Source organism: Abramis brama (assembly GCF_963993115.1).
Source record: "Abramis brama genome assembly, chromosome: 3".
Classification (NCBI taxonomy): Eukaryota; Metazoa; Chordata; class Actinopteri; order Cypriniformes; family Leuciscidae; genus Abramis; species Abramis brama.
The window spans coordinates 9,094,368-9,119,668 of NC_139965.1; the positions used below are offsets into that span (position 1 = coordinate 9,094,368).

The 25,301-nt window shown below is 38.2% G+C and overlaps 1 protein-coding gene and 1 long non-coding RNA gene across 3 annotated transcripts; one reads left to right on the forward strand and one right to left on the reverse strand.

Moving 5' to 3' along the window:
- Positions 1 to 159: 159 nt before the first annotated feature.
- On the reverse strand, positions 160 to 25,301 carry LOC311078615 (GTPase IMAP family member 7-like). 2 transcript variants are annotated; one of them, XM_084107549.1, is made up of 6 exons: positions 24,995 to 25,301; positions 17,531 to 17,608; positions 17,343 to 17,413; positions 2,574 to 2,608; positions 1,469 to 2,458; positions 160 to 751 (listed from the first exon to the last, which is right to left on the reverse strand). In XM_084107549.1, the coding sequence occupies exons 4-5, from the start codon at positions 2,578 to 2,580 to the stop codon at positions 1,473 to 1,475; spliced, it is 993 nt and encodes a 330-aa protein (XP_083963675.1). In that variant the 5' UTR covers positions 2,581 to 2,608; positions 17,343 to 17,413; positions 17,531 to 17,608; positions 24,995 to 25,301; the 3' UTR covers positions 160 to 751; positions 1,469 to 1,472. The 2 variants fall into 2 exon arrangements, with proteins under 2 accessions (XP_083963675.1, XP_083963676.1); XM_084107550.1 differs by lacking the exons at positions 17,343 to 17,413; positions 17,531 to 17,608 and having other exon boundaries at positions 24,995 to 25,041; positions 25,134 to 25,301.
- LOC311078620 lies at positions 19,487 to 20,564 on the forward strand. Its single transcript, XR_014605220.1, has 3 exons — positions 19,487 to 19,580; positions 19,682 to 19,737; positions 20,251 to 20,564. It is a non-coding gene; the product is annotated as an uncharacterized lncRNA (long non-coding RNA).

Sequence of the window (25,301 nt, forward strand, 5' to 3'; positions counted from 1 at the left end):
TAGCATTTTTATTTTATTTTTACATAGTTTTCCAAGCTTTTATGTGGACAAAAGTAAATATTACTGGAAATTGTCATTACTGAAGAAAAATATATATCTAGCCTATATATATATATATATATATATATATATATATATATATTGTTTTATGGTGCTTAATTTAACCCCTTGTTTGGGTCTTAAATATAGACACCTTCTACCTTATTTTGTTTATTCTCAGGTTAGGTAAAGTCAGTCGAATTCGTTCTAAACAATAAGTATATAAATTTCCATACTTACAATTCAGTCGAAAGACTGCTCCGTGGTTTAGTTCAGCTCAATATTTTGTAAAACAGAGACTTAAGGCAGGCGAGCTTCTTAATTTCAATTATATGTATTTTTTACTAAATACAGGTTAACTAGTTTACATAAACGGTACTAATATATAAAATAAAAATAAAAGTAAATCAAAACCAAATAATTTACAAGCTTTCATCTTCATGAGGCGCAATGGCAAGGCATCTAACACCGGAGAGGCTGTCCTTGGTGAATCAGCGTCTGACTGTCTGACAGCGTCTGACTGAATGTCATTCCAGCTCTTTTAAAGTCCATCAACTTTTGGACATCTTCAGGAATCTCCTCCTGGAAACTCCCTAAAACTTGTTCATTGGTCATCCTCTCCTGGAAACCCCCTAGGACTTGGTTATAAAGCCTTTGTCTCTCCATCCTCCTTCTGGACCTTTTCTTCATCGCTGTATCTTCTGTGTCTAGTCTGCAACACATAGACAGTAATGTTTGCATTTTTCTTCTTTCTTTGGTAAAGCTCTTTCTAATACATTTTCAATTTCTCTCTACTCTGCCATATGCTTAATACATGCTTACAACATTCAGTGTGGTCTGTTTTTCTTTATAATCCATCTTCTCAATAAATGACTTTACATCACCAATTGCAGTGTCTCTTTTTTACAAAACATTTTCTCAATAAATGACTTCACAAACAACAGTTGTGGTGTATTTTCTATAAACCAATAAAACAATTTATCAAAACATGTCTCAGTGTCTTTTCTATAAACCAGATTCAAGAGTTTCTTATAAAAACTCTTTATAGTGCTTTTCTTCATAATAAGGTTTATTATAAAAACCTTTTACATTGTTTCCATATAATAAGGTTTCTTATAAAAACCTTATACAGTGTTTTCATATAATAAGGTTTCTTATAAAAACCTTATAAAGTGTTTTTCTTAATAATGTTTCTTATAAAAACCTTTTACATTGTTTCCATATAATAAGGTTTCTTATAAAAACCTTATAAAGTGTTTTTCTTATACAACACTTTTCTTAAACAAAGTTACAATTATACTTAATACCCTATTAGAAGCCTATATATTATAAGGCATTACTCATAACAGAATAAATTGCATATTTCACACAATATATATATCATTTTTTTTTTTTCAGGTTCAAAAGCAAGAGCAACTAATTCTTGTACCTTCTCAACTGTTGCATTCTCCTAGTTCAGCTTCGCAGCTTTGGTCAGACACTAAATCAACTTTTTTCGCAGTTTTCCATCCAGAGACTGTTCCAATAACGGCTCCTATAAGAGCTCCTGCTCCGATAACACCTGCAGCGACATCTCTAACTGTAAATGCCGTTGCTACTCTTGTCATTCCTGCTACTCTTAGCAAAAACCAAAATGGTGCAAATAAAGTCAGAACTACAGACCCTGCAACAAATGCACCCTTGAAAGCATAAATCAGTGCCCCTGTTGTTGCTCCTACAACTAGATAACAAAAATGAACTTTTTCTGGCTTCTCTACTAGAAGCAAATTGTCCTCATTTTTCTTAATCTCCTCTTGGAATTCTTCTTCCAGATTTTGAAGCAGCTCATTGGTGAAGCAGCCGTTATCTTCCACCATCGTGTCGATGGTCTCCAGCAGATTTTTCACCTGAACTCTGTTGCTCTTGTACCCTGAATCACAGTCGTTCCAGTATCTGTTGTCGATGACGTGACAGCGTCCTCCACATTTATCAACCAGCTCCTGTAGTTGTGGATTGGGCTTCACAAATTCGTCAATGGCGGTCTGGCCTCCTAGTTGATCACCATGAGTGAATAAGATCACTGTGTGTTTCAGCACATGTTCCCCTTTCATTGTGTTCAGAAAAAGTTGTACCACATCATTCTCTTGTGGTGTGTATCTTCCAACCTTTAGAACAATGACAAAGGCATGAACAGCAGGAGTGCATTCAATGAGAGATTTGGTGATCTCAGACTTTATGTCCTTATCTTTATGATTTGTGTCAAAGAATCCAGGTGTGTCAATAACTGTGATCTTTCTTCCATCAACCAAACCATCTCTTCTTTCAGATTTAGCTGTAACAGCATTAGCTGAATGATTAGGGGTGAATACTTTTTCTCCAAGAATCGTATTACCGGCACTGCTTTTGCCATCTCCTGTATTTCCAATAAGGACAATCATTCCTGTGGTCAATAAATATGAATTTATTTTTATTTATTTTTTTTATATAAAATTATAATGTGAGGTAACATCAATGCTTTTGCACTGAAAACACTGTGTGCAACAATAATTACTTACGTTCCATGATCCTGGTCTGTGGATGACGTCAGTCTCTGTAAGGTAAATAATATTCAGGTTATTCTTGCCTCAGGGCCCTTCTTCATACGGGACATTAATTATAATATTTCTCCAACCACCAATTTATTTGTCTCAATGTCTAAGCAAATGTCTTACTGATAATACTAATATAAATGGTGAATTACATGCCATAATTCATTAACTCACAGAAAGAAAGAGTGTAAAAATTGTTCCTTCAGGGGAACAACAGCTTGTTACTGGGGCAGTGCTCTTAAAAGGACACATTTTTTTACCTCTAAAAGGTACATATGTACATTAGAGTAGCAATAGGTACTAATATGAATCTTTCAGGGGTAAATAAAGATGTACCCTTCCAGAAAGGACCACACAAAGACTTATGCTGAGCTCAATTATCCCATGTTTACTGGGAACAAAATGAAACAACACCAAACAGACATGAAATACAGCTCATCCGGTCACGTAACTGTCCAAAATAAATACATGTAAAAAATAAACAACAAGAAAATACAGAGATAGAAACGCAATGAATACCGTCCACTCCTAATGTGCTCAACAACGAGTTTCGGTATAAAAACATCAATTATCCATCAACTTTATGTCTCTCAAATATTAAATAAAGAATGAGTTATGAGAAAATAAACTCCAGATATTCCAGGGGCCCGTTCTTCGTACGTTGCTTATTACATCCGAGATCAAACGACACATCCAAGATGATATCATCGTGCGAATCATGATCTGGCTAATTAGGTTCTTCGAACACACCTGCCGGATATGATTAGTATAGCTGGATTGAGTCATCTGAGATTATTGCGCATTCATGCGAAGTTTAAAAGGGGATATGTATCGATAGTAGAAACATTGATCAGCAACGCTGCTATTGGCTGCTCAGCGTGGCCAAAGAGCGCGCTCAGTTCCCTTTCAAGGGAACTCCCGTTGCGTCGAGAATGACGCTATGGGGAACGCTTTGCGTGATGACGTCTTGAAGCACATGTAAAATCAGTCCAATGGTGTGGCGGAACGTCAGAGGCGGGTGACGTCACGTACCAGGAAACTATAAAAGCCGGCCCGAAACAGAAAACGAAAGCTTTCTGAGTCTTCAGTTGTGCTCTGTGTTGAAATCTGTCCTTGTTATTTGGTGTTGTCTGTCTATATATATATATATTTATTCAGATATGGCGAGCAAGCAGCAGTATCGAGTGTGTGTTGATCCCTGCCCGCGTTATTTAACGGGAGGTGACACACACACTCTTTGTGTTGTTTGTTTGGGAGAGGAGCATGCCCAGTCAGCACTCGAGGGTGGTGACTGTGTGCATTGCTGTGCGCTTCCATTGCGTACGCTCCGATCCCGTTTGGCTCGGTTCAATCCCGACCACGTTCCCCAGGGCTCGGGTCCCGCCGCGGCTGAGGCTCGGCGGCGATCTCAGACCTGGGGTTCGCAAATGGATCTGTCAGTGGATGTTGAGACGGGCTCTGCCTTATCTCAGCCTCTTACTGACAGATCCAGTGCCTCTCATCAGGGTGTGGAAGCACGCGCTGCGGTTTCTTCCCCCCCGGTGGAGGCACCAGTACTGCAACTATCCAGCTCTGAGGAGTTGGATGTTGTAAGTATTGAAGCTGAGTCTGAGGATTCGCCACCTCAGTCTCACGCGTTTGAGGAACTGCTCGATGTGATCACTAGAGCGGTTGACAGACTTTCCATTGAGTGGCCAGAGGATAGGCAGGACGTTCGTTCTAAAAGCAAACTTGACGAACGCTTCCTGCCATCTCGTGCGCAGCCCCAGCGCAGGAGTCTTCCGTTTTTCCCCGATCTCCACACCGAGGTGTCGAGATCGTGGGGGAAACCAGTGTCATATAGAGTTTTTACACCACACACGTCCCACTACTCTTCAATTCATAAATGTAAAGAGCATGGTTATGGGGAGATGCCGAAGGTGGAAGAGACGCTCGCGAGCTATCTCTCTCCAGCAACGGCATCTTCCCTGAAGACTCCTACACTTCCATCTAAACCAGTAAAAATGACATCTTCCCTGGTTCATAAATCATATGCAGCCGCTGGTCAGGCAGCAGCGTGTCTGCATACGATGTCCATTATGCAAGCCTATCAGGCTGAATTGTTGGGTGATTTAGAGGAGGGCGGGGGAATTGGTCCTGATACTGTGGCAGAACTACGCAGGGCTACAGATTTGTCTCTCAGGGCCACCAAAGAGACCGCTAAATCAATCGGGCGGTCTATGGCAGCCCTGGTGGCCACTGAGAGGCATCTGTGGCTCAATCTGAGCGATATTAAGGATAGAGAAAAGCATGTTCTGTTAGATGCTCCGGTCTCCACTGTTGGTTTGTTTGGCGATGCAGTCAGCAGTGCGGTTGCAAAATCTCAAGAAGCTTCTAAGCAAGCAGCAGCTCTTCAAAAACTTCTTCCCCGCCGTTCTTTTTATGAGGCTGCTGAGCGGGAGCAGCCTCACTCCTCTAAAAAAAGCGCTGAACATCGTGCCACTCAAAAACAGAGTGTGTCCTCCCGTGCTCCCCCACAAAAGTCACGGGGACACGGAGGGCGCGCTCAAACCCAGCAGTCTTTGAGGGGTAAGACGGATCTGCGGACCGTCATTACCGCCAAGAAGGCTGCTGGGAAAAAGTCCTGACGTCCGAGGGCTCAGGACAAATGAGGGTAGTCCCCCCTGAAGCAGAGCGGTTAACACCTCTTTTTACGGTGCCCGTCTCTCTTCGGTACCCTCAGGGGACCGTTCTGCCAACCCTGCCGCCTCAGGTGTTACAGGGCGCAGCGGTCTCCGGCGAGCACATATCTCAAGGACCACCCGGAAACGTAGTGGCCTCGGGATGCCCGCCCCCTCCGAGGAGGGTGTTAGAGCAGTCTGTTCGGTCGTTCCCTGCCGGTGCGCCGTTACAGGGCGACGAATTGACTACTCAACAACAACGAAATCCAGAAACCAGTCTCGAGAGGCTGGTACCTCTAGTAGAATCTTTGACAGCGTGGAAGCTACTGTCGAATGTTTCTCGTTGGGTCCTGCAGACCGTGGAAAAAGGGTATCAGATACAATTCAAAAAACGCCCACCTCGGTTTATGGGGGTCCTGCCCACAGTGGTGGGCCCCGAGCAGGTTCTGGTTATGGAACAGGAAGTAAACACTCTGTTAGAGAAAGGGGCCATAGAATGTGTACCCCCCTCCAACAGGGAAACCGGGTTTTACAGCCGGTACTTCATAGTTCCGAAGAAGGACGGGGGATTGCGTCCCATTTTAGATCGTCGAGTTCTGAACGAGTCAGTCATGCAACTCAAGTTCAAAATGTTAACATTGAGACAGATCGTGCCACAGATCAGGTCCGAGGACTGGTTTGTCACGATAGACCTCAAGGACGCATATTTCCATATTTCCATCCGTCCGTGTCATTGGAAGTTCCTGAGGTTTGCTTTCGGGGGCAAAGCATACCAATATCGTGTTCTTCCATTCGGCCTAGCTTTATCACCCCGCACTTTCACCAAATGCATGGATGCAGCTCTGGCGCCGCTGCGCCTCCAGGGTATTCGCATCATGAACTACATCGACGACTGGTTGATTTTAGCTCAGTCGCATCAGATGGCGGTTCAACATCGAGATGTTGTTCTCGCCCACATGAAAGAGTTGGGGTTACGGCTGAACGCCAAGAAGAGTGTGCTTTCTCCACTCCAGAGGACCACTTTTTTAGGCGTGGTTTGGGACTCAGTGTCGATGCAGGCGCGCCTGTCACCGCCACGTATAGAGTCCATGTCTTATTATTATTATTATTATTATTATTATTAATTTTTTTTTTTTTCTTCATTTCACACTTTAAATGTCCTTGGAAAAAAAGGAATAATGCACATTTGTGTGTAGTCTATGAAAAAAGACAATTATGCAATCTTGGATGTAATCTGTCGATAAGATGTGTATATGGCATGTCTTCCTATGGTTAGGTAAAGGAGTAGCTAACCTTTGTCTTTCCTAGTCCTTCTGTGGACAGCAATAATGTTGGTAGACTTTCTTCAGTCTTCATGTTTGGGGGTTACACCTGATTGCTGAGTCCTCTAACTGTAGAGTTGAGTATTTTGGGCATGATTTTTTTTTTGTTATTTTATTTTGTTTCTTTTTGATGTGTTACTCTCGTAAAATCTAGTGAAATCAGTGGGGGTGAGTGTAACGAGGTTAAAATGGTTTTATTTATTTCACAAGATTTTTCTGTTATTATACATTTAAGACTGTTCTACTATTATTTAAACAAGTGTTTATATTCATTAAATTCATTAAAAAGGGTCTGTAAAGAGGTGATGGTTCGACCGTTTCCTCCCCTCCTCTTAACAACAAAGTGGTTCGGTCCAGGCAGCTATATCCGCTGTATTGATCATTGAGCGGTCTTTTCTGCCTTTCTCCCGAACTGAGGTATGCTGTATTCCATGCTACCGATTAGGTGTTAGCATTGGTTGAAAATAAGTCACACACACGATGTTTAAGTTGTTTTTATTTATTTTATTCACAGATGTAATATGTATACAATATTTGGGAATGTTATTTTTTGTTTGGCAGTGTCACTGTGATTGAGCTGAAGCTGGCGTGACGGCCTGTTAATCAAAATATATTCTCTTATACAGGTATGCATTGACAAACCCTATTTTTGTGTTTAAGTTTATATTATCGGGTTTCATGTTTAAGTGTGTGGAGTTACTGCGTTTTCTCCGTCTCTGTGCTTTTTCTTTCCTTGTGCTTTTTCTTTTCTGCCTTTCTCCTGAACTGAGTGTCACTGTGATTGAGCTGAAGCTGGCGTGACGGCCTGTTAATCAAAATATATTCTCTTATACAGACCCAATCCGGCGTTCTCCTGTCTTCTTTTGCACTTAATACACAACACAACGCAGACAGAAGCATACGGTTACATATAGACGTTCCCCATAGCGTCATTCTCGACGCAACGGGAGTTCCCTTGAAAGGGAACGCCTCGGTTACGACTGTAACCTCGGTTCCCTGAAGAGGGAACGAGCGTTGCGTCGCCTTGCCATATCTCCTTCATGCCTGTCAGCTCGACTTCAGACTTTTACGAAGCTTTCAGGTGTGTTCGACATCGGCTGCGGCTGGATGCAACTGATCGGCGAGAGTAGCCGCGTGCAGGCGGGGAGGAGCTGCAAACGGAGACGTGAAGTCGGACACTTTCTGGTTCCCGTAGTGACCGCTCACGTGGTGTTTGCATACTTTACCACAGCTGAAGTGAAATAAATGCAATATTTGCCAAATAATGTGTCAGAGACATTTTCATTAAATACTTTATGTACTGCTTCATACAGCGTCTGTTTGAACAAGAATAAAGTTCAACATAAGCTACTATCAATGAAGTGGAGTCTACGTTTTTTAATCAGTTTTATTTTGATAAACATGACACAATTTAACATCGCAACTACATAAAAAGAGTGTTTACTGTTATAAAAAAAACTGATTTGTGAGCTTTAGAGGAACTAAAGGTGTTTGAATAAACACGCAACACACGTGATCGTTGTCATGCGGTGAATCCGGCCAATGGTGGAACAGCTGTGTCGTCACCCGCCCTCGTGCAGCCCAGTGCAGCCGCTCTTGAGAAGCTGCGCTGGCTGAGTTCTCCGGCTACTCTCGAATCGCTCTCGCGGTACTTTGATGACACATGTCACAGTCACGTGGCGTCGGCGCTGGATCAAGTCGGACAAAATTTCTAACCGGCATGCACTGCTTCAAGTCAGCCGCCGATCGGTCTGCGCAGAGCTGCATGAAGTCGAACAAGCCTTTCGTTTTCTGTTTCGGGCCGGCTTTTATAGTTTCCTGGTACGTGACGTCACCCGCCTCTGACGTTCCGCCACACCATTGGACTGATTTTACATGTGCTTCAAGACGTCATCACGCAAAGCGTTCCCCATAGCGTCATTCTCGACGCAACGCTCGTTCCCTCTTCAGGGAACCGAGGTTACAGTCGTAACCGAGGCGTTTTTCTCCTCAGCAGAGCAAGAACTAATAGTCGAAGTTTATTCGGAATTTTAATGTTTTAATCAAAACGCCAGGGAACACCTCAAAGTCTGCAAAAGCCAGGAGAGAGGGCTGGCAAAAAGTAGCAGACAATTTAAATCCGTTAGAAGTGGCCATGTTAGATGTTTTTATCACTTATTAGCCTATATTTTTGTATTTTAATAATTGCATAATTACTTTGTTCATTGTAATGTCAGTCACCACACTTGAACATGGGAACAAATAAAAGTGAAGTACAAAAATATTCTACATAATGGTCATTTTTAGTTATATTATAGTCTCTTTTATAAAAGGCGCTGTTAGATAAATGGTGTTCGGTTTATAAAAGCAACCAAGAAAAAGGCTGAGAAAAAAAAGAAAGAAAAGATCTTAGTAGCCTACACTGTAAAATAATTTTTGCTGCATTAAATTAAGGCTGTATAGTCATTTCAGCTGTTAAATCTTGAGTAATGATGAATTGCTTTGACTTGTGAAAGTGAAAACTGATAAACTTATGTTAATGTAAAAATATTTTGCCATGAGTTATTGATCACATTTTTCCCGAGTGTAGTTCATTGTAATGACATTGTGTTTTCCTCTTTTGTGCACTTTTACATAATACACCAACACTTGTATCTGTTCCCAAGAAAGTGGTGGCTGAAATATGTGCAGTAAGTGGACATTTTCTAACTTTCCAAAGGAAAGAAAGTATAAGACTTTGTAATGTCCATTTGTTTCCATTGCACTGGACAGTGAATAAACCCTCTCAGATAACTGTCATATGGAGGAACTAGCCTACCTGCAAGTGCATCAATAACTTTACTTCATTAATACTTGTATGCTTTATGGCTGCAATATAAGTTGCAGGATTCCACATCTACAGAAAGGCCTAAAGAAGAGTCTGCACAGACAGAGGAGACATAGGCCTACAGGTGGGCAGTGTATAGCCAACTTTTCCTTTTTATTTGTTGCATGAGGCATGTGTCTAATATATCTTGTTGCAGGCACTTGACCACTGGCTTTTCTTTACAAAGAACAATTGAAATAAAACTCAAGGAACTAAGCATATTTGTCTTTTATTAAACATTTAATGAAAAGTGTTTTGTTTTTTTGTTTTTTTGGCAATGTTGTGTAATATGGCACATGCAACAACTTCACAGGCCCTGTCAGGTGTGCAACCCTCAGACTTTTCAGACACTGAAATCTTCCCTTTAGCCAAAGTTCATTTCATTGTGTGCCCTTGTCCTGGCTAGAGCTGCATTGGTTTGGGTCAGGGAATGGGGTCATAAAACACCTGTCTGCAGGAACATGTCATAATCACCTATGAAAAAATGCAGTTCTGTTAGGATCAACATAACTGTATGTAATACAGCTTGATAATTATTGTGGAACCTTTCTTACCACTTTTAAATAATGTGCATAAATGTGAATCTCTGAAAACTCTTAAGTCATGCACAGATCCTGGCCATTTTGCTTTCACATTTGTGACCCTGGATCACAAAACCAGTCTTAAGTCGCACGGGTATATTTGTGGCAATAGCCAACAAAACATTGTATGGGTCAAAATTATAGATTTTTCTTTTATGTCAAAAATCATTAGGATATTAAGTAAAGATCATGTTCCATGAAGATATTTTGTAAATTTCCCACCTTAAAGGGGACCTATTATGCAAAATTCACTTTTGTATGGTGTTTGGACATAAATGTGTGTTGGCAGTGTGTGTACACAACCACCCTACAGTGATAAAAATCCACTCACTCCTTTTTTTTTAATCTCCATAAATCAAAAGCAGTCTCTCCAAACGACCCGTTTTCAGAATGTGGCTTTAGTGACATCACTAAAGCCACAGGCCACGCCCACGAGTGTTGACTGACACCGCCGTTATAACTGGGACCCGCCCTGATCGAGTTCACTGCGAGTTGTACACATCAGCCATTGCTGCAGCAATGCACTCACGAGAAGCGTCGAAGCATCTCCCAAACGTTGAAGGTGCTGTAGCTGGATGTATTCATTCACATAGCTCTCTCTATTTACTCTTGAAATCTGCCAGCCACTGAAGACGAGGTGGATTCATTTTGTTTTCAAAGAAAATTAATGCTCCCTCAACTCTACAGAAATGTATGTAAGTTACTTATGCACTTATTATACTGTTTACTCAGCTCTAACAGTGATTTTCTGAAGAAAAACTGATGCTTCATCTTTTGTGTGACATACAGTAAACTTTATTAAACTCATCAGTATATTTTGTGTCATCATTCAGACAGTTAGATCGTCAGACGGGAGTAGGGGGAGGCTGCAGACCTGGAGCCGGTAGATCTACGCCCCAAGCAGTTTTACGCCCCAGGCAGTTTTACGCCCCTGCTGTTCCTGATGCGTCCAGTAGGGGGAGACTGTACAGCGACACGAATTGAGGTATATTAAATAATCTGCTAAAGTTATTGTTGTTTAGCAATGATGCAACATTTATTATTTATAAACGATTAGCTTGATAGAGCTAGGTAGATATCAATTCATTTCTATATATCAATGGATGGGTCTGTAGTTTATTTCGAGAGACAAAAAGTTATGGACGCTCAGGTTGATGTTCTGTCTGGCTTCAATTTAGCTAATCACGTGTAGGTTTAGCTGCCCCTGTAGGTTTAGCTGCCCCTCGTCTTTTCTACTCAATTTCAAAATTAATTTTTATTTTGAATTTTCTTTTGTTGCCTGTCTTTATCTTGCGTGAGATGGCCTCTTCTGGTAAGACTGTTTACTCCTTTCTGGTTTGAGTTGTTTCTTATAAATGAGATTATCTAACTATCTAATTTATATCTAAATATACATTTTTCTTAAAATAGCTTACTGATCTGGACTAAAATGTAGGTTGTGTGCACTTAATGTGGGATTTATCATACTCTGTCTTTACCAAGTTCTATTTAACTTGCATCCCATAAAGGTGTGTGTTTGCTTTAGCTACTTAAGGAAATGAAAATCTCTCTCTCTCTCTCTCTCTCTCTCTAAACTTGTATAAACTATAAAACACCCATCTCTCTTTTTTAACTGCATTCCAAACCAATAGCTTCTCTAGTAAATAAATGACTTACAGAGACATACATGGACATGTTTTTAATGTCATTTTCAATTTTCTCTGCACAGTCCATCATCACTGGCCAAAAGAAATCAAAGTGTCTTGACACTTTTTCCAAAAGTGTTCCACCAACAAGTGCCTGTGCCGTTGTACTTTGAAGATCAGGAGCAAATTGATTGCAATCCACACTCACCTGACATAAATTCTGGACAGCACACCCACACACACTGTGACAAGATCAAATTCACCATGGATGTCCTTTTTACATTTTTTAAATGTTTTATTTTATTTTATGAAATACCCACAGATATGTGGTCTGTGACTCTTATAGGGGGTCTACAGTGATTCTGCAGGGTCTCCAATAAGTCTTATAGTTTATCTCAGTTGCTTTGGTGCATTTCTCAGATCACAACTGAAATCACATCATCTTGTCACTTTTGCACATCATAAAAGCAATTTCTCATTTTTTTAATACAAATTGCAAATGCTTCGGTACATTCATGCAATTGATAATGTACAACTCTCTGCTGTTTCCTACATTATCAACTCTTTATGTCATGTTGATCAAAATGTAGGCCTATTATACTATTTCTCTGTTGAATTGTCATACTCCTCAAAACATCTAGGCATTAGTTCCTTGCATAAGTCATTAAATGCAAAATGGTTGACTAGTTGTCAAACTGTTAAGCATGTTTTCAATACATTTCTATTACACTTTATTTTGTAAATGTGTCCTGAATTGATGAATTGCGGAGGTGTATTTAGAATTTCACTAATGAAGGAAATAATGAATTGATCAATTAGGAAGCAGCAAGGGAATTCATAATCAATTGCATGAATTTACCAAAGCATTGGCAATTTGTTCAAAAGTAGTTATGAGAATTTCAGTAGTGATCTGAGAAATGTACCAAAGCAACTGTGATAAAAAATTAAAGATTCAGGAATTTTATACAAAATGTAACAGTGAGTCCTGCTGCTTGTGAATTTGACAAGATCAAATTCACTATGGATGTCCTTTGTACAATTTTTTTAATGTTTTATTTTTTTTATCAGTGAGCAGAAGCACTTTGACAGGAGGATAGAAAAACAGTTAAAGAAGATTGGCAAGCCATAGGGGAGTCATCTACAGGAGAATTCATAAATGGTGTTAATAAATAATGTTTTTGTGAACAACAATATTGTCTCTTTCTTCTTAATGGCCCTTGGAATTTTAGAAAAGGGTTAAATTGTGTTTGTCTTCATAAAATGCTATGTAGGACACTGTTTTGTAGCTGTATGATGACTAATAGTAAATAGTACAGCAGATATTTAATCGAGGATCCATATGATTACACGGTGCTGTATGTCTAATGGGCTAAATATGGTTAATATCTAAATGTAACTTTATATAAATTCACAACAACATATTTCACTCAGTATCACTCAGTCTCCTGTATATAAAAACATACAGTGAATATTCTATATTCATTATTCAATTAACTATTCTATAGTAGGTCATATATAACTATTCTACAGTAGGTCATATATCATTACTTGTCATCTGATCCAACTATGTGTATTATTAATTTTTTAATTCACAAAAACAAATAGTCTTCTGTAGGCTGAGTGTAAAGAGTGAAGCCTAACTGAATATCTACAGATATTTTAATCCATAGTGCAGATCTACGCTGTAACGTTCATATTTAAATGAACAAAAACCACAAAATTGGGCAAAGTCTATGAACGGGACGGTTATTAATGTGTAAGTTTTGAGCGTTTAATGGTGTTATTTCGCAGTATATCCCCCTACTGGACGCATCAGGAACAGCAGGGGCGTAAAACTGCCTGGGGCGTAAAACTGCTTGGGGCGTAGATCTACCGGCTCCAGGTCTGCAGCCTCCCCATATAGTCAGACGGAGTCCTACAGCAGGCTTGCAGTTGCATTAATAGTGTACAAGCAATGCCAAATAGGTTATAATCGTAATTAAACTAAACTATACCTTTTCCAACTCCATACAGCATATATTCTCTGACTCTGTAGGCATTTTTATGGTCGAAATGAACACCATTAGTGTGACTATCTGTTTTATTATTATCATCTTCCCTGTTCTAGCTCTGATCGCCGGACTCGCGGCTGCTTAGGCTCCGCCCCCTGTGACGTGAACCAGCAGCTCATTAGCATTTAAAGGAGAAGCACTAAAACAGTGCGTTTTTCACAGACCCAAAAAATGATGATTTAAACGTGCTGTAAATAAAATTATGTTGGGTATTTTGAGCTAAAACTTCACATACACACTCTGGGGACATCAGAGAATTATTTTACATCTTGTGAAAAGGGGCATAATAGGCCCCCTTTAAATATATTAAACATTTATTTGTGTGAATGGATGCAGCACTATCGCCAATAGAAATGGTCAACTTTAAAGGCGATTTTCTCAATATTTTGATTTTTTTGCATCGTCAGATTCCAGATTTTCAAATAGTTGTATCTCGGCCAAATATTGTCCTATCATAACAAACCATATATCAATGGAAAGAATATGTATTCAGCTTTCAGATGATGTATAAATCTCAATTAAAAAAAAAAAAATTACACATAAGACTGGTTTTGTGGTCCAGGGTCACATTTGTGATATGGAAGATTTTAGTCAACTGCCTTTTTTTTTATTTTTTTATATATTACTAATTCTGGAATATTAAGAATCCCAATAGTAACTGGGCTGCACATTAACATTGTGAATCCCCTTTCATGTTCACATAATCCCCTTCACTGAGGCCTTGATGGCAGTCTATGGTCTAGCCTATAGTATATGGTACCAATCACGTTAGTGAAGCCTGAGTGACATATCTGTAATCGGCATGGTCTTCATAAAAAATTATGATAGCCTAAAAAAAAAAAAAACTGCTTTACAACATTGGGTCTTAAGTGGCTTGGAAATGCCACAAAACAACCTAAAACTGTTTTTTAAACCTAAAAGCGACAAAAAACGACAATCTCACGAATCACGAGAAAAAATATATATCTCAGAAAGTGCACTATCGCGCTGCGCTGGACTTCCCATATCAGCTCCGCTTATGAAGCCGGGATCTAATCCTGTTAACATGAAACAAGCCTGCTCACGAGCAGGTTTAAGATTGCGCACCTGTTGCTATGACAGCAAGTCCAGGATGAGCGTCGAAGAACCAAACAATCCAAGATCATGCCAAATCGCCAACAATCTAATCCAGCTAAGTGAGTTAGCGACGTACGAAGAACGGACCCAAAGTCCACGAGAAAGTGTGTGTATTTAACATAAGCGCAAACACAAACAATAACCGACAGTGAACTGAGAACTCAGAGGAACTTAAATCTACACAGATAATGAACAAACTATAACAGAAAGACGTGATCAGATTAATTAGTAACCATATATTTAACAAACAAGTGGCAGGAAAATGAACAAAGGAAACAGGAAACGTTGCTGAGCAAACTAAGAGTCCATGCAAATGAAACTAAGACAAGATAACTAATTAAGTGTCTCACAAACAAATGATATGTGATAAACATTGACAGTTCTTCTTATTGACAACATAACATTTAACTACAGTTTCATAAATCCACTGCCATATGTATTCATAGCACAACATATTATTTAATCAATACTAAATTCAACCCTAAGAGCATCAGGGCTAAACACCAAATTTTTTCTCACACTGTCTTAACCACTCAATTAACTTTTTAATCGCTAAATAAATACCAGTAAGGGAACTTTCGGTATTTGTGGAATGAACCACCAGAGGAAAATAGGGGAGGGTCATGTCTTTTTATTCTTTGTAGACCGTCATTCAACTTTTTAGCCTAGTGGGAGGGTCACACAACTTTTGTATTCATGAAAACAGACAAATTTCAAAGTGGTTTGCTTGGTTCGGTAATTCGACTCAGTAAATTTTTCTTTCACTTTCTGAAGTGAATAACTGTTTGTTATTTGTTATTGTGAAGTGATAACGGTTTGACACTTCTTCACTGCGGCATAACTCTCACGCACATTGTTGATTGTGTAATATCAATTGTCTCCATGCACTGCCTTAACGGTTTAAAACAGAAATATTTATAATATTGCGACATGACTTTTATTTATTTTTTTTATGATCAATTGCTCGCAAAATGATGGACAACAAATTCACATTTCAACCGCATCATTTCCTGTGATAAATTTAGTAAATGATTAAATAAATGAGTAAATAAAATAACTTAAAACTCCAAAAGCTAATACAAAATATGAAAAAAAAGTCTGATACTACTGATAATACTAAAATTATAGACACTGTGCACATTTTGTTAAATATTGTGGTAACACTTTACAATAAAGTTCATTACTTAACATTAATCGATGTATTAACTAACATGAACTATCCATGAGCAATACATTTGTATTTGTTAATCTTTGTTAACGTTAATTAATACAAATCCAGCTGTTCATTGTTAGTTTATGTTAGTTCACAGTGCATTATATAATGTTAACAAGATTTTAATAAAGTATTAGCAAATGTTGAAATTAACATTAACAAAGATTGATAAATGCTGTAGTGCAGTTCATTATTAATGTTAACTTATGTAGTTAACTAATGTTAAAGCTGCAGTCCGTAACTTTTTTGGGTTACAAAAATAAATTTGAGCAAGTACATAACCAGCCAGCGTGCAACTCTCTGCTTGCTGTAACTCGATTCAATACGGTAAGCTGGTAATACTGTTTTTAACTCCAGTGGTACTGGTGGATTTCTGCGGGAAATTCAAGCATGTCTTCACGTCATTACGTCACATCTGTACACATAAAGAAGAGTCTCGGCTAATACGCTATGAGTGTGAGGATGCTGGAGGTGGAGATTTATAGCCTTTTCTCACAGCACTTGATATAATTAAACTTAGCAATTTGATGGCGGATCCAGAAAGGTTTAAACGACAATCACCAACTGGAGATTCACTCGTTGTAAAATGCAAAAAGACTTTGGACTTCGAAGTGGCTACAGAAAAAAAGAGACTGCAACCGACCCATGCGAACACAAGGATAATATCCGAAGGGCATTAAATGTAGTCACGCAATGCTGATGTTGTTATCAAACAACAAAGAAACAAAGAACAAAGCAAACAACAAAGAAATTCAGAAATTAACATGGTCACCTGATTCAAACTAGTTTAGGGGACAAAATACATGTAGGGTGCATCCAGTCAGCCAAATAAAAAAGAAATAAATACATGTATAGCAAGAGGGCACTATAAACCCTGTGGGCAATTAATATGCCCAATCAAATATAGCCTGACTACGCCACCCTGAATCTCTCATGGAAAGTTAAGTTATAAACACAGATTCAATGTGTACCTTACCAACAGAAGGAACAGAGACGCGTTTCTCAGATATAACAAAATTCACAATTTATTAACAGACATACAGAAAATGACACACCCACCCAATTATGAGCATTAATTCTTCATCTGGGTAATCACACATGGAGCTGTAATCTTAAAAGAGAGAACACCAACTACAAGAAACAAAACAACTCCCCCCCCAAAAAAACTAGCGGACCCTCCAGAAGGACTGACCGGCCCCTGGCGGCACACTCCTTGAGTGTTCACTCTATTGCCCCTGTAAAATTCACCAGTAAACGTGACTAAAAAAAGATAAACACACACACACACACACAAAGAGAAAAGATGTGCTCAACACAGTGTACATGCAGCGCCAACGGAGGTATCCACCAAAAGGACTACACCCGTATTCCAGCCAGCACCCCTCAGTGATCCGCTAAAACAACAACAACAACAACAACAACAAATTAGTTGGTTCTCAGAATAATAAAAAAAGAAATCTGACCACTATAGTTTAAGCAGCCCCTATGTAGACCAATAATAGCAGCAATACCCAGTGTAATGAAGACGTCCGGTCAGAGACGTATATCTCTTTAATAGGTGGTAGTTTGCCTATTAAACAGTAGTGGTTCTAAATGAAATAGAAATAACAATATTCAAATTATAACATATTCAAGATAACATTGTTTATATGGTTATATGCACAGAAGAACATAAGCATTGTAGTACTATGGTCATGTTATCCATTCCATACATTGTAACATCTGGTCATCAAATTTGGCTGATAGTACTCGCTAAATACTACTATTAGTGATATTATGCATGCAATGACTCAGTATTTCACAGATATACAAATATAAGCACTTAACATAATGACTGAGTGAAATCCCTGCTGAAAAAAACAATAGAAACCATTACATAATTGCTAATGGTTTTAACGGTTATAAAGAGAACTGTATTGGTTTTATTGGAAACTGTAATGGTCCTAGTGGGTCTCTATTGGTAATGTACTTTTTTCTATTGGTGGCATGTTTTGTCTATTTGTCTATTTGTCTGTATTGGTTTTAATGGAAACTGTAATGGTGCTAGTGGGTCTCTATTGGTGATTTGCTTTCTTCTATTGGTGGCATGTTTTTTTCTATTGGATACCATTAAGAACCAATAGAACACCTTTGGCAACTTATAGGTTACATGTATCTACTGGACACCAATACAAACCATTAAGTCTCCAACAAATTTAGTGTTTTCTTTGGTTTGATGATATTATAATTTGTTTGTCACTGATTTCCTGGACTGTTCCTATGTTTAAGTGACAACTTTCACAGTAGAACTGAAATTCTACTTTCTCACAACTGTTTTTAAACACTCTGTTAAAAAGATACTTGGATCGAGGTACAACCTCTTGCCCAAACAATTTCTTTATTAACTGCAGTAAATCATGTAACTGGCAGCCAGTTATTTTATGCGTTGCTGCATGGCTCATAATCATGAGCATTGCCTCAGCTTTTGTGGTAGTTCCTGTGGCAGTCAAAGCAGTGTCCATGTCAGGCTGTAGGTCAATCACTGACAGTGGATCAGGAGTGTTCTGCTTCATGCTGCCTGTCCTATGGTCTATCTCAGACTCTCACTCTGTTCCACTGCATGCCTTTAAAAAAGCAACATCTCTGTTTAAGGTATAGTTGTGTGTAGGTCTGCTCATACACATATTCATGTAGGTATATATATCACAAATAATGTATTTTATAATATTGAAATGTATCTTTGAACACTATGCTGTTTAAAGGGAGGGGTGAAATGCTCATTTTCACTCAATCTCCTGTTAATCTTGAGTACCTATAGAGTAGTATTGCATCCTTCATATCTCCAAAAAGTCTTTAGTTTTATTATATTTATAAAAGAAAGATAGGCTGTACCGAGTCTTTCCGGAAAAAAACGAGCGTCTGGAGGCGGGCCGTGTGGGCGAAGCTAAAGCTGTGCTGACGCGCCGAGCTAACAACACAGAGACATTTGAAGCAGTTTTACTCACCGCCCGGTTCAAATCCACGACCGCAAACCTTTTCAGCTGGCCTCCCTGCTGAAAAATCCAGCTAAAACCAGCCTAAGCTGTTTGGCTGGTCTTAGCTGGTTTAAGATAGAAGTAGCTGGCTTTAGTTGGTCTCCCAGCCTGGCATGTATGATCAAGCTGGTTTCCCAGTCTGGACAATTTGGTGGTCAGCTGGTTTTAGCTGGTCTCCCAGCCTGGCCAAGCTGATGAACATCTTACACACACACACACATACATTTTATATATATATATATATATATATATACATTTTATATATATATATATATATATATATATATACACACACACACACACAATGAGTTTAAAATTCATGATTTAATATTAATGGTATTTTAAATGATGTTATATGTTTTAATTCTAGATGTTTATTTAAATACTGCGTGACTTAAGTGTTTTAATGCGCGTGCTCGTGAACATTCGAGTTGCATTCAAACACTGGAGCGAGCGCGCTGCGCGAGAGCAGATGGAAACAGGGAAACGTCATCAACTGAAAAAAAGCAAAACTCGCATCTCTCGCTGTTGTTTTCACTGCTTTCAGGTGAGTTTAGTCAACAAATTCACAGAAATAATACATACAAACGTCCCTGACACCTTTATTACGTGTAATTGACACGCTTCTGTTGAATATTTACATTATAGAAATGGTTTTGTGTCTTCAAAAAAGTCTGTTAGCATCTCAACCGTTTTCAGAAGAGGTAAGTTAAAGGCCTAATTTACGGTAAGTTAAGGCTAACTATAGACTGGAGCTCTTGTTTATGAAAATTTGGGGTTTTAACCACATCTTTGTGTAGATAACAATTTTTGATAGTTTTGTTTTGCTGGTAATTTGTCAATGGGTGATTGGAAGTAAGCTAATTTATTTAACCTAAAGAATGCACTGCACTGTTAATCAGTGACGTCACTTACAAATAGTGATAAAAAAAGTGATTTCAGGAGAAAAAATCCCTCTACAACAAGGGTGAATTATTGATTAATCATGATACTAATTTCATATGCGTTTATTTCACAATACATTAAGAATTATTCATATATATATATATATATATATATATATATATATATATATATATATATATATATATATATATATACACACAATTATTTCTCTTTTCTGCATTTCACCTCTGCTCTAGCTTGTAAATGTTCTATTGTAAATCCTATGTAACATTGTTGGCTCTGTGACAAATTGCATGTTATGTTCTATCTAGATCATCATGCTGAAGGCCTGCTGCACCCCCGTCCAAGAAAATCTCCACAGCTATGAACCATATGACTAGTAAGCAAAACCACCTCAAACATACAATACACTACTGTTCAAAAGTATGGGGTCTGTAAGATTTATGCTTTTGAAAGAAGTCTCACATTTTAAAATCATTAACCCCAGGTCAGATTGTCCTTGAGAAGCCTTTTAGGCTAAATAATCAGCTAAATAATAGGCGACAAATATAATGTTATAATGGTCGTAGTTATAATAATTAATTTAACTATTATGATAACAGGATATCATGGTCATTGGTATATTTTATTTCTCTAGGTCTGTTTTGAATTATGTTGGCCAATGAGACAGACACCATACTGTCCAACTCAGGGGTATTTATTTTGTATGTATTTTTACTGATAAATACTGAAATTCTTTTTACTTTTAAGTGCTAAATGTGGTTCAAGCACGCAAGTTATTTTTCACAGATATCTGGTCAGCTGTGGCTCATACTCTTAGCCTTTAAAATGTTTGAATTGATATCCCCAATGCAATATCAGGGGGTAAAGATATCATTAGAGTTCTTAAACTTATGGCTATGCTCTTGTTATCAGATGAGATATAATCCCGAGCGTTTGGCCCTGTGATTCTTCAGGACAAGACCTTGATGCCATCTCAGTAGATGAAGAAGGTGAGTTTCACAATAGCTGCCACTATCACAAATCAAGAGACCAAACACAACAGGCTTTCATCCATATGAACACACCCATACAGATGTGGCCTTTAAAAATGCGCGTCTCAGAGAGAAGAATGCCGCGAGCACTTCCTAAATTCTGCGGGATCCTGCAGAAGGGTAGCCTGGCAAGCCAGACCTACATCAAGATGTTAGGTCTGGAAACTCACCATAGACACGGCTCAATCCGAGGGGCGGGATAAACGGCTGTCTTTCAGATTCCCTCTGCACGCAATAGGACAGCGCTTCAACCAACCAGAGCGTTTTCCCAACAGCGGAGCTTAGTTGATAGATTCAACTTTTGCCATATCTGGCCGGCAAAACGACGAACACATCTTCCTTTTTTAAGAATGACTTAAGTGCCGTTCTTTGCTCTTTTCTCAAAGAAAAACTTAACTCCAAGTCCTCCAGAGTCGCGGCCAAAGCCGATTCGAAAGACCGTTGTTCTCCATCAGCAGCTGCCATTCTTTGTTTTCAAGTGGCAGCCGTCGCTACTCCGCAACTCTGTCGTCATTATGTTAAGCCCGCCCCCGCCTACTCTATACACGACGTGATTGGCCTGACCCAATTTAGGTTTTTGCAGCTAGAAGGTCTATTGAGAGTTGCTAGACTGCCCTGGCTGCGAAATACATTTTGCTGCCGCTAGGGTGCGTCTAGATTTCTAGGCTAGCAGAAGGGTGGATTAGGTGTTGGACGCAGGAATTACTAAAACCTGTAGATGGCAGTCGTGTTTCATGTAGGCCATACTAGGCCATCATGTAGGCCATCATACTTCCATTACAGATTTGCACAAAACTTTTGCGATTTTTTGTAAAAAATATCGATAAAAAACTATTGCGAAATGATGGCGTTTCCATTAACCGATGTTATGCGACTACAGCGTAATTTTTTCCTCTCGCGATAAGTCATTCCAAAAATCATGGCAACGGACGTTGGTAGGTTTATATATATCACAGCCACGTACTGCCGCACTAGACATTATTATTATTATTAATGGAAGGAAACATATGCTTGTTATCCAAGCATTAATAGCAAGGAAAGACCCTTACTTACAGCACATATGAGGTGTTTCTGGGTGTTTCTATTTCATTTCTGCTCTGATAACTGAGTCTTATAACACAATAATTTGCGAAGACCTTTGAAGAGACCGAGAGCATTTGCGCAATATCATTAACTAGTTTATCTAATTTTACATTTAGTTCCTTTTTGCATCTGAACGTTTTTAATAGCTTTAACATGGTTGTAATGCGCTTTTCTGCATTACTGTACAGTACTTTTTTATATTATCATGTTTCCCTTTATGAAACACAACATAACATAAACACAACAATATCGAAAACTATTTGTGCTTGTTAGATTAAATATAATCACTGAAGAAGTTGGTAAAAAATAGTAACCTCTGTTGAAATTGGTTTTCAATAAGTAATACTAAATTAATAAAATTTGTATTTATTTGTCTTTTTTATATATTTTTTATTTGCTCTTCTTTCTTTTTTTCAGATGATAACTGAGAATAATCATATTAAACCTGAACAAGATACAGCAACTCTAAAGGTATCTAAGAAGTTAATGTAATAATTGAGTTATTCCTTAAAGAATAGAACAGATTTCAGTGTTCCTTTGAAACAGATTATTTGCCACAGTTAGCAGTCACTGAATTATGAATTAGGATTGTGTGTGTAAATCAGTGAGTCACAATCACCTACTGTGCAAGTGCAGATTTTGAACAGAGATGGCGACAAAGAGGAAAAACTAGGGCTGCACGATTAATCAAAATGAAACGGCACACGATTTAGCAAAGGCTGCAATAATTTTATGTGCAGCGAGTCAGTGCAGTTCGGTTCCTGCTGAAGAAACATTTCTGTTGTGTAAATTATGGTTTTATATTAACTCAGCATTTAGCTACAACATAGTTACTTGCAGCTATATGACATTTTCTTAAATAGCTTATATTGTGCAAATATTGTACACTGGACCAAATTCTTAATAAATAAAAGCATTTTTTTTATATAATATTTCTTCTTGCTTGACTTTATTTATATATGTGACCTTAAAGTAATCCAAAAGTAACCAGATTACATTACTTTCATATTGTGGTAGTTGGATTATGTTACTGAATACTTTTTTTAAAAGTAATTTGTAACTGTAACGGAATACATTTTTAAAGTAACTCTGCCAAGCCTGCCTGTTACCTATTGGTGCCAAGTAATCAGTAAAACCAATATAATGGTCGACCTCTACTTTTAAATGAGCTAAAATGGTCTTATTCTGCATATTAATGTTTTTTGTTTTTGTTTTTTTTTCAGGATCTAGGACATGGAGTCAAGATGGTGGATGAATATATTTAAATATATAATGTATGGATAATCTTATGTACTGATAATGTGGTTTAAGAGGTACATTGTCCTAATGAATTCTCCCTCTTTTGCAGGTCTAATCAGTCAGCCCCAGTGAAGCCACACAATGTAAAAGAATAACTGTGAATCAAATAATAAAAATGTAATATTAATGTTTTGTGTCAGATGTTTATTTCCAGCTGGGTTGAGTAAAAAAGCAGGTCTTAATACTATAATTTTTATTTCAGGTGCAAGTTCTTCATTCTTTGCAAAAACAAAACCTGAGCTGTAAACTACTGAAAAGTTGGTGTGAAGTTTATATCAATTGTGTATAATAGTAGTTATAATTCAAATTAATTTATTAAAAATATAATTAATGTCCTAATTATTAACAGCTAAAAGCATTAAACCTACAAATCTTAACCAATACAAAACTGTAATGGAAACCATTAAATATGTGCAAATCAAGACCAATACAAATTTGTAATGAAACCACCAGAACCAATACAAAACTGTAATGGAAACCATTAAATATGTGCAATTCAAGACCAATACAAATTTGTAATGAAACCATCAGAACCAATACAAAACTGTAATGGAAACCATTAAAATTCAGACCAATACAAATTTGTAATGGAAACCCTTAAAACCAATAAATCCTAATGGAATATGGCCGGCCCAAAACACACTACGTAATGGACTCCACTTGGTAATGGTTTTAATGGTTAACGGCTGATGGTTTGTAATGGTTTTGTAGTGGAAACCATTAGCAATTCTGTAATGGTTTCTATTGTTTTTTTTCAGCTGGGATAACACAGATAAAATAGTGTCACGTTCTCTGACACGTGATCTCAATCGAAGTGATCGTACAGAGATGGTATAATCATCATATATCCTTATCTATCATAAATAATCCTGTATACAAACTCAACTTTACTTAGAAATTTAGATATGCTCACAGATAAACTCATAAACAATAAACAAATGCATGCGTCGAAACATCAAAAGATATCAAATTACAGGTTTAACATCAAAATAGTAATACTTGAAATACAACTCGTATGAGGTAATCAATAACTGAACAAAGATTACTCACTGGTAGGCTATATGAACGCACTCTGTCAAATCGATCAAAACAAGCAGCATAACTCAAACTCTGTGTATGAAGACCACGCCCCAAGAACGAGACTGTCCCGTTAATGCACGCCACGCCTTCTATCTCTTAACGTAATTTATCTAGACACAGGGGGACATTAGTGTCTCTTTTATAAATATAATACAGACTGGAGAGCCTTTTCAACACCCAGTCTTATTAGACGCATCACAATATTAAATATGAAATTAATAAACCAAAACAAAGGAAAATCTTACATCGTCTATCCCAAAAAGCGGAAAGAAAGGCAGTGGCAAGGAAACTGGAAATCTTAAAGAAAACAAAATAACAAATTTTACATCAAATAAACATCATAATCAACTAGACACATGAATATTGCCACTCCCCCAGCTAAATCGCTGCAAAAACACATAAAACCCTACGGATGCTCTAATGGTTTGAACAGCATCACAGCGCCTGACTGACAGTCCACCAGTCCCACGACCAGCAGGGAGATCTAATCAGCCGAAAGCAAATCAGATTGTTAAAAGCAAGTCACAAACTTCAAACGAAATAAATCATTCTGACCTACCTCTTACTCAATATACAGCACTCACACACAAGCGTGGGGGAAACAGCCTACAAACAAAACAAACATGGATCCCTTAGAAGATTGTAGCCTAGGCTACTATCCGAACAGATCGAGGAGTGAAAGTGGCAACAACGATGACCTTCTCTGAAGTCTCAGACGGCGAACAAAGCCCGAAGCCCGCGCAAACAACTGCTCTTTATAAAGCGCACGCAAATCTAATCGCGTTGCCAGTGTTGGAAAAAACTATACTCAAATGAAAGTATAGCTAATGCCTTCCCTACAAGTGGCTACATGTAACTAGATGGCA